General features: G+C 31.3%; 1 protein-coding gene across 2 annotated transcripts in view; it reads right to left on the bottom strand.

Moving 5' to 3' along the window:
- The window catches only part of LOC114333874 (transmembrane protein 120 homolog), a 35,161-nt gene that overhangs the window by 4,148 nt on the left and 11,435 nt on the right, over positions 1-19,578 (bottom strand). For both annotated transcript variants that reach the window (XM_028283871.2, XM_028283879.2), the window contains exons 5-7: positions 16,762-16,903; positions 10,452-10,675; positions 4,247-4,396 (exon numbers count right to left, since the gene is read on the bottom strand). In XM_028283871.2, coding sequence (XP_028139672.1) covers positions 4,247-4,396; positions 10,452-10,675; positions 16,762-16,903 — 516 coding nt within the window. The remainder of the gene's footprint in view (positions 1-4,246; positions 4,397-10,451; positions 10,676-16,761; positions 16,904-19,578) is intronic.

Raw genomic sequence — 19,578 nt, 5'->3', positions numbered from 1 at the left:
GAGCATTTTATGAAGAATAACTTTTTTTCGTAAAATTGATAATAAAAAAGTTTTCCATGTGGTTCCTAGCTACGCATACATACTGTATAAGAGCTTCTGTATAAGAATTTTCAAATTGCAATGCCATATTCGGATTCAGTATAATCAAAAACAAGATAGAAACATATTTGATCAAAGTAAAATGATGAATTTAACGATATTTTTAAAATTATTAATACAAAACAATTGTTATTGTTTAAACAATTAATAAACAATTAGCGGCCAAATTCGCGAGTAGAACTTTTTACTTTAACAAGTATATAAATATAAACTAACAAAAAAAATTTTAGAAAAATATAAGCTTGTTTGAATTTTTCCGAAACAATGCATGTTTTCGTTCTAATATTGCACTCCCCTATATAGACGAATGCTGAGAATATTATGGACATCAAGGATCACGAACAAGGAAGTTTTAGGAAGAATGAAGAAGGAATCGGAGCTTGTGTTTACCATCAAACGCATAAAATTGCAGTATCTGGGACACGTTAGCTCCGTTACTCCCTGCTGCAGTACATATTGCAAGATAAAGTCAAAGGTAATACCATGGCTGCGAAATTTGAGAAGATGGTTTAAGAAAACCTCAATGGAACTGTTTCTAGCGGCAGCGAGCAAAGTTATGATTGCCAATATGATTTTCAACATCCGAAACGGATAGGAACCAGAAGAAGAAGATAAATATGTACTGATTTCTAATTGTTTGAAATTTCGAAAATTCTTTGAAATGCTCAAACTACTCTATGACATTTTTTCAAAATTTTGCTAGCTAACGCAAAGGTATAAACAGAAATTATGAGCTATGACAACGCCATTAATGTAAGTGAAATAAGGACAATGCAGAAAAAAAGTAGCATGTTGATTCTATTATAAGAAAGTATCCATCAATCATTACCATCATTCTCTCTGCCATTATTCCTATGTTGGGTCGGCTTTCCTAAGTTTCTATCTGGGGTCCCCTTTATAGATATATGTCCTGCCTAAAAGTCTCCCCCAGGTTTTCCTCTCCTGCTTCATCCAGGAACCCGCAGTTCAGGAATTCTTCGTATTTGGTGATTAACGTCTCGACGTTGAAAATGACCAAACTATCATAACCTATGCTCCCTCATTTCTTTCATCAATAATTCATACTCATTCCTAATTTTATCCTTTTTGTCACTCCACTCATCCATCTAAGCATTATCATATCTATCACATGCATTCGTTGTTCCTCTTTCTTTTTAACTCATAGCCGGTCTCATTGCTGTTTTATATAATTTTCACTTCAGCTTCATTGGAATTTTTCTGTCACACAACACACCACTCGCTTCCTTCCATTTCATCCATCCAAATATAATTCAATTGCATGCATCTCTATATATGTCCCCATTATTCTGTAATACCCATCTTAAGTATTTAAACCTCTCACTTTTCACAATCATTTCACCATTAAATAATTTTATTTGTAGTAACTCCATCGTTAAACGAACATTCCATATACACTGTCTTTGTTCTACTAAGCTTTACACATTTTTCCTCAAGAGCTTGTCTCCACTGTTCCAGTTTTTGTTCTAAGTCTCTTTCACTATTTCCCACCAACACCACATACACCACCACAGCATACATTAAGCACCAGGAAATGTCACTCTTTAATCTCGCTGTTATCTAATCTAAAAGTAAAGAGAATAAATAAGGCCTAAGCACCGAGTCTTAGGGCAATCCTACTTTCACATGAAATTTATCAGTATCTCCCACACTTGAACACTAGTTGTTACTCCCTTATACATATCTCTCACAATCACATATCCACCGGGAACTCCTTTCTTACTTAGTGCCCATCACAGAATCTCTCGATGAACTCCATCATATGCTTTTTCAATATCAATGAATATTGTGTAGCGTAGCCTTAAAAGCAAAAGTTACTAAAAATATGACCAAATTGCAGAAAAATTGCATGAAAAATAGAGCAGGTTCTATTTAGCTGCAACTTCTTGATGCAATAAGTCGCAGCAACTTTTCTCTGCAATTTTTTTATGACACGATGTAATTTCTATTGCTGCAAGAACTTGTGCAATAAATTTCGAAATTACTTGCATCGTGTAAAGTGGCTACCATAGTGTATACTTGGCAACATAGCAGTGACAGGGTACAACGAAACTTTGCTTGAAAGATGGCGCCACCGGTAAGTATACCAATTAAATTATAATATAAATAAATGTTTAAAATAATATATACATAGTTCAAGTAATGAAGCTTAAAATAGGACAAAACCTCGCAATTTTTACAGCAAGGATCAAAATCTGTATGATGCCGAAAGGCGCTTTTGCCATGGGGGTGGTTGCCACTCCATCCCGGGGGTGGAAATGTTTTATTATATTTTGACCGCAAAAGTTAATAAAAATATTCATTCTAAGCAAAAAATGTTCTATACATTTTTTTGATAAATTAACAGTTTTCGATTTATTCGCATCTCGGTGGTGTTAGTTCGCATCTGGAAAAAGTTAGTTTTATATCGAAAAAATCAATGTTTTTAATAAGATATCTGCTAATACATAACTCCAAAAGTTTTCGTTTTATCAAAACAGCTTTACTTAACAAAAATATACCCTTTGAAAAAATAAACAAAAACTTTTTTTTAAATTTTCTTTAAGACCAATAGTAATCGAGCTACTTTATTATATATTGGCTCTTCTTCGTCAAATGCTAAATATTGTAGTTTCAAAGTCAAAAGACGAGAAAACTATGCATTTTTCGAGTGTTAAAACTAATTTAAAGTATATAAAAATATGTATCTCCAGAAATAAGAAAAAAGTCTATAGCTCAAAAATTAAGTGACTTATAATGAAAAGAATGTCAGTCCCTATTTTTTACAGCGAAAAAGTGATCGCAGGCAACCCCCTAATCCCCACCCTAATTAAAATTAGTCATTGACCTTATTTGGTCTTTTTTATTTATGTATTATTAATAGGTTCTAGAAGTTTGACCGGCTTAGAATGATTAGTTTTTAAAAAAATGGAGTTTAAAAGCAAATAACAAATTTTTGTAGTTTGGAGAAAATGGTCTTTCCTTCAGAATAGCAAGATTAGCATCAGAGATACGAAAAAATGTTTAAATATGAAATTGTAGCTTGTTTAATTCACAAGAAGTTGGTTTTCAAAAATTTTTTCTACGTGAAAAATTGAGTGAGCTATTGACAATTAAAACTTGTAATAACATGCAAAAACCACCTTTACCAACCCTTTCAAAGTCACCTCTTTTTGTGATTGAGGATTTTAAAAGATTTAATTTTAATAGGCATATAGATCGTGTAAAAACCTACAAAATTATTTTTTACCAAACTTTCTAAGATAAAAAATAAAAAAGTGACGGTTAAAAAATCAATATATTTTTTTGAAAAAAAAAAAGGAGAAATCCAATTGGAAGCATAATAATGTAAGTTATCGGTGTTTTTAGTGATTGGCCTTATTTATTCTTATTTATTTATGTATTATTAATAGATTCTAGAAGTTTGACTGGCTTAGAATGATCAGTTTTTACAAAACTGGAGTTAAAAGCGAATAACGAATTTTTGTAGTTTGGTAAAAAATGCCATTTTCTTCAGAATAGAAAGATTAGTATCAGACATACGAAAAAATGTTTTAATATAAAATTGTAGGTTATTTAATTCCCAAGAACCTGGTTTGAAAAAAATTTTTCTACGGCAAAAATTGAGTGAATCGTAAATGAGTATATCGAAAAACATTGATTTTTTCTATACAAAACTAACACATTCGATGCGAATAAATCGAAAACTATTAATTTATCAAAAAAATGTATAGAACATTTTTTGCTTAGAATGAATGTTTTTATTAACTTTTGCGGTCAAAATATAATAAAACATTTCCACCCCAGGGATGGGGTGGCAACCACCCCCATGGTAAAAACGCCTTTCAAATTCATATAGATTTTGATCCTTGGATTATCCACTACTTATTCTCAAATTTTCAAGCAAATCGGTCAATTCTGTAAAAATTGCGAGGTGAAAAGCTTCGGTTCCTGGTCTAATACATAACCTGTTGAATACAATGCTTTTTCTCATTATTTTATTAGGCATCATATAACTAAACTATTTACTCAAATTAATTTGTTCAAAAACAAAACGGCAATAACTGGCGAAATCGACACCTTGTATGGTTCAAAACAAAGCAAATGGGGGCCCAAGTTGACAAACATATATGTAAGAATTGTTACTTACCTCTCTGTTCAATAATTGGGAGCTCAATCTCTGACTCATCACGCGATACTGCAGTTTCACTCTTTCGTGAAATTTTGAAGGTATCACCGAAATTGTTGTTACAGTGTTGCCAACGAAAAGGATCAAAAACATTAAACTTAAAACAGGTACCTAAAAAAATTAATCAGCATCAATAAAATATCAACCAAACAGGATAGGAAACATCCATAAATTACGTCGTGAAAATTTTGGAGTTTTTAATACCCTCCCCCCCTTCCGTCGTAAAGCGTCATTTACAGATGACCTCTTCCCTCATACCGACGTCGCAGCTTCAACTCGTGACCCCTCTTTTTAGAGATTTTTGAAGTTATACTTCTTTACGGGCGTAATGACGGTGACATTTTATATGGTAAAACCTAGCGACCGGGTGCATGCGCATTATAACTTTGTTCTGATTGGATGTTCAAATGACATGACAAAAATTATCCAATATGGCAGCTGTGGCACAGCTGTGGGACTGTGGTTTGGTTATAATGGTATGCTTGTTGCGTTTTAAAATTTTTTAGGAAGAGAAACAACAAACAAAAAGTTAGTTAATGGTTATACTGCCTTTTTAAATAGTTTTCATATTATATTTTTGGACTTATTTACATAGAAGAGATGATTGTTGCATGCCAATGTGAAAGCTCATCAAACTGTGACTAGTATGAGTGCCGCAGATCTCGCTTATTCAAAGTTAAAGAATCTTACACTGGTAAGTGTTTTATAAATAGTTGATCAAATTTTGTTATGATATTTGAACATAGCCACTTTGCACGACGCAAGTGATTGCGAAATTTATTAGTCGTTATACGGGCTCCGATACCTACCTTGAACCTACCAAAATACATAAGTAGTATGTAATACTTTTATTTACATAATTTGATTACCATCAAAATTTCTATCAATATTCACCTAATATATTGTTTTCTTACTCTATGTTTTGTTGTATTTTTTCAATTCTAAATCATTTCAATTCAAAATCAAAATAATTTGATTTACATAAGTTAAAAATGTCAAAAGGTTAATCTGTTTAGTTAGACGATCTTCGCACATAATTACAAGCTGTCTCTGTGGCGAAGTTTTAATACGAGTGAATCCCAATACAACGCAAATACCAGCCGCGTGGTAAGTTGGTTCGAATCCCAATAGAAACTCTTATTTTTTTATTTTTTTTTTATACATTTTATGATTGTAAGTATATTTATTATATAATTTTATTTTCAGAAAATACGTATTTAGTTAAAAAATTTTCCGACAATTAATGTTCAGAAATCATTTGTGGCATTTTTAATGTGTTTGTGTGTGTTTTATTTTTTTATTATTTTAATTTTTGGCACTGTTTTAATAAAAATGTTTGAGAAGTAGTAAGTATAAATTAATTTAATATTTAAATAAAATATAAAGAAAAAGTATATTAATTTCGTTTATAATCATATAATAGAAGTATAACTTCTTACGTGCGTACAAAGTACACACACATTCTTTTTTTTTTTAATTCAACGTTATTTCTGGATTTTTTAAAGTTAGCTCTCCAAGTTTATTTACGAATGTATCCAAATCAGTATTACTATGTAGCTCATTAATATCAGCGTACTCTTTTCTCTCAGTTCACTGTATAACTAATAATTAGCTTTATTGAGACAAAAGACAACACTTTTATCGGAGTTCCTATGCTTTCTTAACTGCATCATATAAATCTTGATAGTTATTTTGTTTTGATTCCAATACCATTTCTTTTATTAAGTATAAATAGATACAATGTACTAACTAAATAGAATAGAATATTTTATTTCTATTCATTCTTGTAAAATTCTTTCACACAGAGCATTCAGTAAATAAGTGAACCGTTTAATATTTATTGCTTCCAGACGTTGTTCTGTATAGAAGCGTTTGTTTAAATACATAGAACAATGTTTTATTGTTTGTTATTCTGTATAAAACTGCTTGCAATATTATTAAGGCTGTGATTGATAAAAACAAAATGAAAAGTATGCGATATAAAAAAATATGAAAAAAATTTTTTAAGAAACGCTTTACTTTAGTTACGAGTGACTAAAATTAAAAATATTATAAAAAAATCAACTAAAAAGCAAATAAAATAGTATGAAAAAAAAAATTAAGAAACGCTTTTCTTTAGTTACGAGTGACTAAAATTAAAAATATTATAAAAAAAATCAACTATAATAATAATATCGTATGGCATTTTTGCCGGGGAGATCCTTTCGGATAGTTCCAGCGCCAATTACATCTTTAACCCTGTTTCAAGTAACTAGTGTCGATGTACACTAGCCCAGGGGGACCGACGGCTTAACGTACTCTCCGAGGCACGGTGAGACGGCTCGTGTCATTATTGGAAATGAAAATGGTTTGTCTTTGGCAGGGATCGAACCCACGTCTACTGGCGTATGAGGCCAGCGTTTATGCCGTTACCCACGGCCGCTCACAAAAAAAATTAACTAAAAAGCAAAAAATAAACAAAAATTGAAAAAATCTAACACATCCGTCAAAGAAAAGCGTGGCGCGTGTTCACCGAATAAACGGTTTTCGCCCCACGCTTTTATTTAACGAATGTGTTAGATTTTTTCAATTTTTTTTTATTTTTTGCTTTTTAGTTGATTTTTTTTATAATATTTTTAATTTTAGTCACTCGTAACTAAAGAAAAGCGTTTCTTAAATTTTTTTTTTTCATATTTTTTTATTTTTTACTTCTTAGTCTTACTCTTTTCAAACATTAAAATATATCGTCATATTTATTAAAATATGTATAAAACATATGATGTACTAACATGAAAAGTAGTCAAAATCGGCAAAAAATTTGAAACTTTATTGTTTATTAATAAACCATAACGTAAACAATTATTAACGTAAAAAGTGAAATTACATAATTGTCATATCATTAGCTATACAATCCGTAAAAGTTTCAAGTTTTTACATTGTAAAAAACAACAAAATTTAAGCGTTTTCCATTAAAATCGTTTTTTTTTTATTTAAATAATTAATAAACATGAAAACAAAATTTTATTGACTATTCGTGTATTGTTCCCGCGAATGCATATGTCTGCAAATTTTCATTCATTGCATTGAAGAAAAGGCAATCAAATTAACGTCTAAAGATTTGACGCAAACTATTGAACTAAATGAAAGCGTTTAATAATAAAAATAAAATTTAAAAAATCTAACACTTTCGTCAAAGAAAAGCGTGGCGCGTCTTCATCGAATACACGGTTTTCGCCCCACGCTTTTCTTTAACGAATGTGTTAGATTTTTTCAATTTTTTTTTATTTTTTTTTATTTTTTGCTTTTTAGTTGATTTATTTTATAATATTTTTAATTTTAGTCACTCGTAACTAAAGAAAAGCGTTCCTTAAAAATTTTTTTTTCATATTTTTTTATTTTTTACTTTTTATTCTTACACTTTTCAAACATTAAAATATATCGTCATATAAAACATATGATGTACTAATATGAAAAGTAGTCGGAATCGGCAAACAATTTGAAACTTTATTGTTTATTTGTGAAGCAAAACGTAAACAATTAACGTAAAAAGTGAAATTATGTATAGTTTATATCATTAGCTACAACACGTAAAAGTTTCAAATTTTTACATTGTAAAAAACAAGAGATTAGCATTTTCCATTAAAATCGTTTTTTTATTTAAACAAATAATAAACATAAAATTTTTTTTTATTGATTATTCGTGTATTGTTCCCGCGAATGCATATGTCTGCAAATTTTCATTTGCATTGGAGAAAAGGCACTTAAATTAACGTCTAAAGATTTGACGCAAACTATTGAACTAAATAAAAGCGTTTAAAAAATAATATATTTTTTTTTTAATTCTAAAATAGGATATATTTTTTATATTCGCGAACTTCAAACGACGTCGGATGTGCACTCATGGCCCCCTCCCCCTTGTCGTATACCCTCGTACTCGTAATAAGCAAAGTCCCCTCCCGCCCCCTTTTCAACGACGTAGTTTATGGATGTTCCCATATATTGAAAATGAATGAATGACGTATGTATATGACGTTAAAACAATAGTAACAAAAAAATGTCAAAAATGAAAACAAAATCGCCTTACAGGTGTAAAAGTACAACTATTTTAAGTTTTGATGTGTTCATGATTGGCTCGAGTTAAAATTGTAATAATAAAAACCGAAGTAACTCGATGAATATGTAATGTGGGTACAATTGTAACATACTAAGAGGTATTGGACCCTTTTACGAGGTTTTTGGTCAACTGCTCATCTTGATCCTAAACTAACAGTAGAAAGTTCCGAGTTGGTTATAACGTGATCTAACAGTTTTTTCTTCTTCATCAAATCGTTTTGACTATAATTCTATAATTATTCAATACTTTTCTATTTATTTTTCTATTTTTCGCAGTGTTTTCATCTCTGCTGTTTCTAACATTCTTTTGTCCTTTCTATATCAGGTCGTGTTTTTGCCAAATATGTCAATATTGGTCTGATGACTGTTTTGTAAATTCTGTCTTCACTTCTTTTCCGATGTTTTTATTTCTCCATATTGTTTCATTCAGGCAACCTGCGGCTCTGTTTGCTTTATTCACTTGATGGTAAGGGAGCAAAGTAGATATGCTAAATGTGCAGTCACTCGAGCGCTTTGGGGACCTATTAGGTTGTGCGGTTGTGAAGAGTAGGTCCTAAAACCAAAAACAGTTAAGTAAAGTTTTCCATTTTAGTGGGGACTTGTCCATTTTTAATTTAATTTTCCATTTCCAACAATCGTTTTTTTCAGATTATAACGCCATCTATTGATAATTCGAAAAAATGTCTCGAATAAAAGTTACTTATTTTTACGTAAGGAATCCAAATTTGCAATAAAAAATGGTGCTCCCATTTAAGATTTTAAAGTAACCCCCCACCCCACCTCCGTGGAGTGGGGGGTTGCTGGACGAAGACACTACCCCGAACAAACAAACTTAAACTTTTTCAGAAACGTTATTCTTATATAATTAAATGTACAATTACATTACGTTCACTTTGAGATAGATCGCGGATAACCCATTTCTCGGTAACTAGATCCCCTGACTAGCGCGACAGAGTGCAACGACAACAAAAGATGTCTCAGGTACTCGACATTCCTATTTATATCTGTTATAGTTAAAAACAGTGCCAATATGTATTACCATATATGGTTAGGTTCTATACGTATTTCAATAATGCCGTGTGCTTTCTTTGCAGTCTTTCAAATGAGTTCAATACTTTGAACTTTGCTACTATCGTAATAAATTATACAAATTGCAATTATAATATTATGACCTTATTTTTATAACAAATAAATTAGGAAAATTCCGTGAGGGTTGTCGTGTACCATCACAGGGGTCGTGTTTGGTGCCATTCGATAGATTTTTCAAAAATATTCAATAAGTGTATTTTTCAGTTTTTCGATCTGATGCTCATTTCGCGAAATATCGCGGGATTCGTATTTAAAATATTAAATTTACCCCCCACCCCTCTCCGTGGGAAGTCGTGGTTAGCCGAGGGCCCCCACCCCTCCAAATCGTCAGATTTTTGAAATATACACTGTTTTGCATGTACTTAACTTACCTTATCTTAATCTGACGATTTCGAGTTTTTCTAAGGATATATTTTTTTTTTCGCCCCCCCCCCTTAACGAACTCCCCTGCATTAAGAGCCAATATATGGTAGAGGTACATTTTCAGGGTACAAGGTTTCTCCCCATGTAATAATCTGACGCGCTCGAGTAACTGCAAAAATCCCCGCTTGATCTCCCCTACCATGATCTTCCACTTCTGTTTCGAGCTAAATAGTGTGATGCCTAGATATTTAAACTCCATGACTTGTTCTATTATTTGACCCTCCAGCTCTAATTTACACCTTATTAGATCTGTTGTTATAACCATACATTTAGTCTTTTTTGGGGAAATTAACATGTTAAATTTTCTAGCGGTTGTATTAAATTCGTGCAGCATACGTTGCAAATCATCTTCACTTTGAGAGATTAGTATTGCGTCGTCTGCATAGCAGATTATTTTAAGTTGTTTTTCTCCCATTTGGTATTCTTTTTTTGTGCTTGAGTTGATTATAAGTAAACTAAATGATAGCGAAGTTTACTGTAATACGCCGAGCGGTGTTGCCAGCCGCTCCTGCGGTTGTCAAGTTAAATAAAGATAAATAAGAAACATTAAAAATATACTCACATGCCATGTAGTGACCATACTGTAACTCAAAACGAACAGGGTGTAAGCGTTGTAAAACTGGAAACAGTAACCTATGAATAAAAACGGTAACAGAAAACTCAATCCCCTCCACATCCACGAATGGAAACCCTCTATCGTGATGTCCATGTTGTGCCTCTCGCCCAAGGCTTTGAGTCTGTAGAGGACACCTCTTTGGTATCTGAACTGAAGGTATTGAACCAGACCTTAAAATGAAAAAAAAATACAACATCATTACTTTTTTTATTTTCTTTATAACATTTAAATCGCACCAAAAACATAATATAACAATTTATTATAGATCGATAGAGATGAATATATCTCAAAAATGAATAAACATTTTCAATTTCGTTGCAACACGAAACTACAGCCGCATTATATTCTAGTTATATAGTTATAATATACAATAGAATATATTATAGAATAGAATAATAGAATATACAGTCAACCCCCCTTATTGGAATAGCCTTCGTGCCAAACAAAAGTATTCCTATAACCGGGATATTCTAATAACCGATCATTGGTAGCATGTAAAAACGTTTCGGGACCTCAAATTTTTATTCCTTAAACCGGGATATTCCTATAACAGGTATTCTAATAAGCGGGTTCGACTGTATTATAGAATATATTATAGAATAGAATAATAGGCTATATTATATTCTAGTTACAGTCGAAATTGAAAATGGTTATTCATTTTTGATTTACATGTTTACTCTGATTTGAGTACGAATGGAACCATTCTCGTTGGAACTTTACCGCGCTGAGCAGATGGGACGTGAATTATAAATTGTAAAATTCCCTCATCTTCTTTAGTCTCAGCATCCGTTATGGCTTGCAAATTTTAGAAGCCTCGGAGGTGTAACCAGAGAACGTTCCCATTGTTTTCAATCTGGTGGGATGGACAGTAATATTTTTAATATTGTTTTATGTGCTATTAGATTGAAAACTTAGTCTTTTGCTCGCGGTTGCCGCTAGGGCATCCCTGTCATTTCGTTCGTTGCAATCCGTAACTGCACGCTGGGGTTTGTCCTGGTTGGGTCAGAGAGAGCAGCAAATGTGCCTCCTGATGAGAGACTAATAAGTTTCGAGACCGGTAGAGGTGCTTGCTGAACTCTCTGATTGAACTAGAATTTAAAGCGAGTTATAGTACAACGACCGCTATAATCCACTATATTCTATCCTATTCTATTCCATGTGGAATCAACACGAGAGTACCGCCGCGTCGCAACGTTGAAGATTCTGGAATTAATTGCGACGTATTGGAACAGCAATTCAGCAATAATAAAAATTATAAAAGGTCATGTAAAAATCAATATTTTTCAGTCTGATTAAATATGTTAAATTAAAGTCTGATTTAAATGTTAAAGTAAAGTATGATTTTAAATTATTGAGTTGTAACTAAAATCTTTGTTTGTCGAAATAAAAGTTTTTAATTGTGAAGTTCAGTTTTTAAAAAAGTGTTTTTCCCAAGAACATTCATAATTCGCGGCTGTAGTTTCGTGTTGCAATGAAACTGAAAATGGTTATTCATTTTTGATTTACATGTTTACTCTGATTGGACTACGAAGGGAACCATTCTCGTTGGAACTTTACCGCGCTGAACAGATGGGACGTGAATTATAAATTCTTGCAAATTCTTGAAGTTCTTGCAGTTCTTGAAACAGATTTGCAAATTTTAGAAGCCTCGGAGGTGTAACTAGAGAGGGTTCCCATTGTTTTCAATCTGGTGGAATATAGAGTAATATTTTTAATGTTGTTTTATATGCTATTAGATTTAAAACTTAGTCTTTTTCTTCTAAATATATCTGTGAGATGGAATGTAAATAGCTATGAATCGATTCATGAATCATCACCAACAATTTCATAGCATTCTCAATTATAGGAACTGTTATTATTATTATATACGAATATTTTCAGTGATAACCTTTTGCCTATAATTTTTACTTAGATTTTTTGTTTTGAATTAATATAAAAATATTTTTTTATAGCAATTATATTTATGTATATTGTATATTTATGTATATTGAGTGATACAATTTTTTTAGAACAAACTGTCTGAGATTATGAATAGTTATGAGGTTATACATCTGTATGAATCAATAAAAAATTATTTTATACTGTTTAGTCCGCTTTACAAACGTGTTCTTAAAAATATTAGTGAGAACAGTGAGTTCATTACAAATGGTGAGAACCACTCAGATTTTATCAAGTGATACAATAAATAACGTTAAAGCTAGAATATAATTAATAAAGCATGGGAAAAACAATGGTAGAATATTTCAAGTATGTCAAAAAATTTATATCTTTCTTTGCATCAACAACTTCCTTCGTCACCTGAATATATTTAAATATAACCTACCAAAGCGCGATATTTCTACTATTATAAGATTAAAAACTCGATACGGAATACTATCTCTAATAGTAAAATTATCACACTAAGATTGTGATAATGTTACTATTAGAGATATGAATCATATATTCTTGAAATTCAAGGTATATGTTATAATTACAGTCTATTTTCCATGTTATTGCATTTTACAGTGTATTTTACAAGTATAGAGTATTTACTAAGTTTCCAATAAATTAAAATAAATAACTTACTGAGAAGAAATATCTATTGTCATTTAAATGAAATATGTATAAAGTATAAATTTACCAAAACTAATAGATCACTTCCCTTCTGTAACTAAAAATTCTGAATTTTGAGTTTTAGTATGAACTTTAACAACGGCCTTCTTAATTTCCAGATTTAGCTCCATGTCACTTTCATCGATGCATTTCTAAATCTAAATAAATATGAGACGACAAACTATTTTGAATCAACTTCTGAGGTAAAAGCTCATCATATGTAACAGCAGCGATTGTTACTGTAACTGGAGAAATTCTTGTTTTTCCCAATTTCGCAATAAAAAGTAATTTTTTACTATTAATCCATAAACCTTTCGTACTACCCTCGTAGCATTCGAAGTATTGATTTCGAAAGTGTTAAAAATTTTAAAATATATTTTAAATCACATTGTTAAATGTATTTTTGTAATAATTATATCAACATTAAATATATTTTCAGTTTTTTTGATAATGTTATCACACGGCAGACCGTGCTAATCCATTAAGGTGCTTGTTATATTTCTTCGCGGATGAAAAAAACGAGTAAGGTCAAACTTACGCAATATTCGCGATATGATTAAAATATGCAATCGAAGAAAATTAATTAAAATAACTTGCAATTGTTTTTTAATTGATATCTCGGGTTTTTTAATACGTGATTGCACAGAAGCTTCATTATATTCTTACAGGGTGATCCTGATAATTTTACAAGCAAATACTAAATACTAACGTTCTAATTCCTTAAGACGCCTGTAAACACTAGATTTACTAATAATGTTCTGTGTGCGGTTTTTTTACCGGTTTTTTTTTATAAAAATGTTAATAACTTTTATCGCCAACCGTCACTCTAAAGTCATTCATTATTGTACTCATTTACCCTCATTTGCAGCAGTAAAGTAACACTTTATTGTACTGAAAGAAGAATTTTACTTTACCTGCTGCGATTAATCAAATTAACCGAGATTGATGTAAGTGGTCGATGGCAGTAATCAAATGGCGAGTATTTGAGTGAACTTAAAATTTATTTACTTTAATTATTAAAAATATTGTACACAATTTGCGATATTATCAATTAAATTTATGTCAAAAAGTGAAATTCTGTAGTATTTTGTAATTATATTCATATAAAATAAATCAAAACTTTACCGATTTAGTAATTATTCAATATTGGTAAGATAACCCTCGATTAAAAATCGAAAGCGGCCATCTTGGAAAAGTTATCTGTCATCATTGTCATGAAATTATTATGACGTCTAAAATTTAAAAAGTTCTTAAGTTGTAAATTGCAAGTAAGTGCTAAAATAAATATCAAATTATGTTGGCGATAAAATTTTGTATACACCACGTCAGTAAAGACTCTTTATCGAACTCGTCTGTCACTCGCTCGCTATGCTCGCTCTACTCATAATACCAGACTCGCTCGATAAAGAGTAACTTTACTGACTTGGTAGATAAATAACTATTTTAAAATGAACTAAGAACCTTCATATTACATGAGACGTTGTAGTGTTGGTAGCTTCAGTTTTTCATCCATATAATAGCAAGTTTATCAAGAAATAAAGCCTAGTTTGTTTGAGATTTTTGATTTCAAAAGCACTACATAAGCCAATACTATTTTTAGAAATAATTTAATAGGATAATTTGCTTTATTTCAAAAAATCAATTATTTACAAAGTTTATTGAAGAAGTTTATATATTAGTCATAAATAGTTATGCTGTACAATAAAAATTACCTCAAGTACCTATCACAATAAAAAATTTTAAAAAATGTTTAAACAAATTAGATAGTTTATATTAAAACAACTTCTTTATTTAAATAATGCATATTCGTAATGTAGTCAAAAAGTACACACCAATTAATCAAAAGAAACGTCGAAATCCATAAACAAGAACCAAAGGTACAGTTAAAAGCACTTTCTCCCACCATCGCTTCAGAGAGTTTTAAAACCGGCCGATTTTGAGGACCGCATTTTGAAGCTTTGTGGACGATTCCGTTCCAAGACAATCTTTTTCGAATTTGACACATTAAAGCTTTAAAGAATGTTCTTTAAATGAATGAATGAATGATCAGATCTATTAATTGTTATAAACAAAGCTGCTCTGAATTTAACAAAAAAAGTGATTAACTTCTTTAGGGATTTTAACAAAAAAAAAAGGACAAAAAAGGTTTTCTTTTTGTTTTTTAATAATATTGATATAATAAAACCTTTTGCTTTCATAGGTTATGCGTAGAATTACTTTAATTTCATTACATTCTGACTTAATTGTTGTAAAAAATTGAGAAAAATAAATAAAATAACATAACTAAGCAACTATTTAACCGATCGCTTTAAAATTTTGAGAATATTTTAGCACCACAAGAAGGTTCCAAGTTCATGTTTAGACAAGGCGATAACGGCGGGTCCCTTGGGAAAAATATCCCCATGAGATTTTTTTGTATAATCACAATCGTGAGACATCCCAGAATATGGTTCAAGAAGTCGCCCACGTGAAAAGTGGTTCAATTTTTTTTAATCAAATTGCAAAAATCAATATTTTTGGCTCGTACAATTTTTTTAGGTTTTTTGGATCATTCTGGATAAAAAAGGTCTCTTATAATTTTTCTCTAAAGTTGATCGTTTTCGAGTTATAAGCAATTTAAAATTGAAAAAAACGAAAAATTACGATTTTCAAGGCTTAATAACTCGGTTAAAAGATATTAATATGAAAGTCAGAAAGCGACTAAATCAAAGTCTAATGCCGCCCCTACAAGATCCTGAAGAAATTTTTGTCATTATTTTATTACTAAGCTGTTATTTTTAAGTAATAATAATGAGCGACATGTACGTGGTAGGCGGCCGTAAATGTGAGTAAAAGTAAGATGCACAATTGGACTGCCGGAGTGGCATCTCTCTCGCACTCAGCATTTACGGCCGGCTACAACGTGCATGGCACTCAATATTATTACTTAAAAATAACAGCTTAGTAATAAAATAATGACAAAAATTTCTTCAGGATCTTGTAGAGGGGGGCATTAAACTTTGATTTAGTCACTTACTGACTTTCATAATAATCACTTTTAACCTTGTTATTAAGCCTTGAAAATCGCCATTTTTCGTTTTTTTCAATTTTAAATTGCTTATAACTCGAAAACGATCAACTTTAGAGAAAAATTATAAGAGACATTTTTTATCCAGAATGGTCCAAAAAACCTACAAAAAAATTTCCCGGGCCAAAAATATTGATTTTTGCAATTTGATTAAAAGAAATTGTTAAAAAAAATTTGGCCCACTTTTCACGTGGGCGACTTCTTGATCCTTATTCTGGGATGTCTCACGAATGTAATTATGCAAAAAAATCTCATGGGAATATTTTTCCCAACGAACCCGCCGTTTTCGTCTTGTCTAGTTATTAACATTAATAAAAGGTATTAACGTATAAGTAAACACGTATAAGTAACGTATAATTACGTTATTATAAGTAAAAAAGTTATTGACATTAATAAAAAACCAAAATTTCTAAATTTCCTAAGCAACAGATAAGAATAGAAACATTAAAAAAATAAAATTTTAAAGGTTTTTATAAGGTACGTTAAGTTTCTTACTCTCAAATTTGTTTCCAATGCTTCACTTTTTTCAAAATTGAGAGAAGACACAAGAAAAACAATGTTTTCATGCCATTGGGCGTCAAATAATCATGTACTTACTTATATAAATGTTGAAAACCATGAATTGATTCCGGAATAAGGACCAAGTGTCATTGTCTGGCCAGATGAGCAGTATTCCAGCAGCTACTGTTGATAGAAAATGATGTAGCCTCCACCATCCCTTTATTCGAGAACCATTAACCTATATATACATCAACAATTAGAGAAGTTAAAACAAGAACTTGAATATCATTTATGACAATAATATTGTAATGATTGAATATGTTGAGAATTTTGCGTATCCTCTGTGACAAAACCACATTTATATCACGATTTAGTTAGTTATCTCAAAAAATCTAGACTATAAGGAAAAACTTTGTCCAAAAACAAGTAATACAATTTAATCTCTTCCTTAAATCAATAGGTTTCTAGATGCATTACAGAATGTTGGAAAAATATAACTTTCATTTTTTTACACCTGTAAAGAAGTTGGACCCAAAACATATATGACAATATCATATTTTCTGTAGTTGGACTCTCTCTTTCTCTCTCTTGGACCCCCACTACTGAGGATGGTGATTTCATCCAATACTTCCAACAAAATTTCTGTGTTGGTCTTTATCTTGAGCTGCTCTAAGTGTCTAACCATCTGGTTGGTGACAGTCCTCTTAGTCCTCTGAATTCCAAACAGTCGCAGAGATAGAATGGATGATAGGTAATCTTAATCCTTTGTCACTAGTGATGAGCAAAACAAGAACAAGACCAAGACCAGGCTAAAGACTAGCCTGGTCTTGGTCTTGTTCTTGCAAGCTTGGTCTTGGTCTTGCAGCTAAAAGGCAGTCTTGGTCTTGGTCTTGCACTAGCCGGTCTTGTTCTTGGTCTTGGTCTTGCTGCAAGAGTCTTGCTGGTCTTGCTTTTTTGGTAGTAATAATTTGAACCAAACAATTTCGAATAAAATGTACATTGAAATAAATAAAGATGTGAAGAATAAAACTATATTTTTTGCTTTAAAATTTTAACAGAATGTAGAATGTAGTTTCAAACGGATACCAATTTTAACATTATACATTCACCTAATGACCTAATTATTTCTCTCTATATAGAGATTAGAGTATATTTTTATAATGGTAATGTTTATCAGTAGGAAAAACCTGCATTTACAACCCTTGTTGCAATTGCCGGCCTTCGGTTGTGTCACGTTGTGTTTTGCATGCTGTCGATACCTGCGCCTGCCTTCAGACCACGTCTTGATTATTGTTTATTGCCCCTGTATTTTAATAAAATGTTAAAGAAAAAGAGCTTCTTAAAGGTGCCACAAATGGTCGGGGACCTTCAATTCACGGATTTTACGAAAAGGGATAAACGGTTTATAGTTGTTAACAGATAATGATCTGCTCCTTTCACTCGAACACTGTAGTATTTATCCTACGAGGGTCAAATTTAAGAACATAAATTAAATTTTTTTAAGAGAACACAAAAATCAAATATTTTTTTCGGATGTGGGTAGTAAAAACTAGAATTTAAAACACACTGAAATGATGCGCATGCATTTCAAGTGCGGCACATACTATTTGTACTACTGGCCCTTTCTGGGGAAAACCTAGATTCTTCCAAATAGTTTTCAACTATGAGATCAGTAAAATTCCTTACACGTTTGTCATCCGGGATTTTCACAAAGAATTTAACTTCCAACTTTCGTTGATTGTAAAAAATTAATCCAAAAAATAATTTTAAAAATTTCCCAGTATCGGAATTTTTGTCATTATATTCAGAAACTGAACCTAAGCTTTGGATTTTGCGATACCAAGCTTGACACATTACAATCGACAACCAGTTATTTTTTATTCAGGCCACAATGCTTTCACAGCATTGTGAATCCCTTTTCAAAATCTATTATGATATTTTTTGTATTCATTTTAAATTTAACGACCTACATTTTTCCTCGATTATGCGAAAAGAATTGAAATAAGTGTCAGTATTTTTATTAGACAAAAAAGCGAAAACTACTGTTACATAAAAACCGTTTTTAATTGCATTTTTTTTTTTAATGGATTACCCTATCTATAATTACATTTTTTTGTCTTACAAGTAATTTCAATTGTCCTTGAACTGTCGCTGTTTGAAAACTTGCCTTCTGGACACTTTGAAGGTTGAGAAAATGCAAACCGTTTAACTTAATCAAAACGACTTAAAAATATAACCAAAATATTATGTATTTTAAAAATTCGATATTGTTTAAGGTTTCTTACAATGTCAGTATATATTATTGAACTAAAAAATAAAGTTAAATAATAAAAACCAATTTTTCTCAAAAAAGTGCAAGAGTCTTGCAAGTTGGTCTTGGTCTTGCGTGATCTTGCAAGGTTCGGTCTTGGTCTTGGTCTTGCAACCAAAAGGCGGTCTTGGTCTTGCTGCAAGACCAAGACCAGTCTCGCTCATCACTATTTGTCACCAAGTGATTGCAGCATTTCTTCTGGTATTGTGTGTATCTTTTACTTTAGAGATCAAGACAGTAGGTTCTCTCAGCAAGTTTGAGGACTATGGATTTTCTACTTGAGTCTAGTAATTTCTATATAAATTGTTACAATAGTTTCGCCATGTTTCCCATATTTCGTCAGTATCAGTATTTAGATTGGTAGATGGTAAAGAGTTTGACCTTTTGAAATAAATCTCTTGGTAATTCTGACAACCAGTTTTTCTATTTATCGCAAATTTGGGAGATATTTGACACTTTGTCTTTATAGCATTCTTCTATTTCTTTCGGTAACATTCTGTATTCATCATTTGTTCCACATTTAGTTTTATGTTCTTTTCTACATTGAATCGCAGTCAAAGTGTCATCAGTTATCCATAGCTTACAGTTTATTTTGTCTTTGA

This window comes from Diabrotica virgifera, chromosome 5, assembly GCF_917563875.1.
Source record: "Diabrotica virgifera virgifera chromosome 5, PGI_DIABVI_V3a".
Taxonomy (NCBI): Eukaryota; Metazoa; Arthropoda; class Insecta; order Coleoptera; family Chrysomelidae; genus Diabrotica; species Diabrotica virgifera.
The sequence above is the reverse complement of the archived record's forward strand: the minus strand, read 5'-3'. Positions and strand labels throughout refer to the sequence as shown.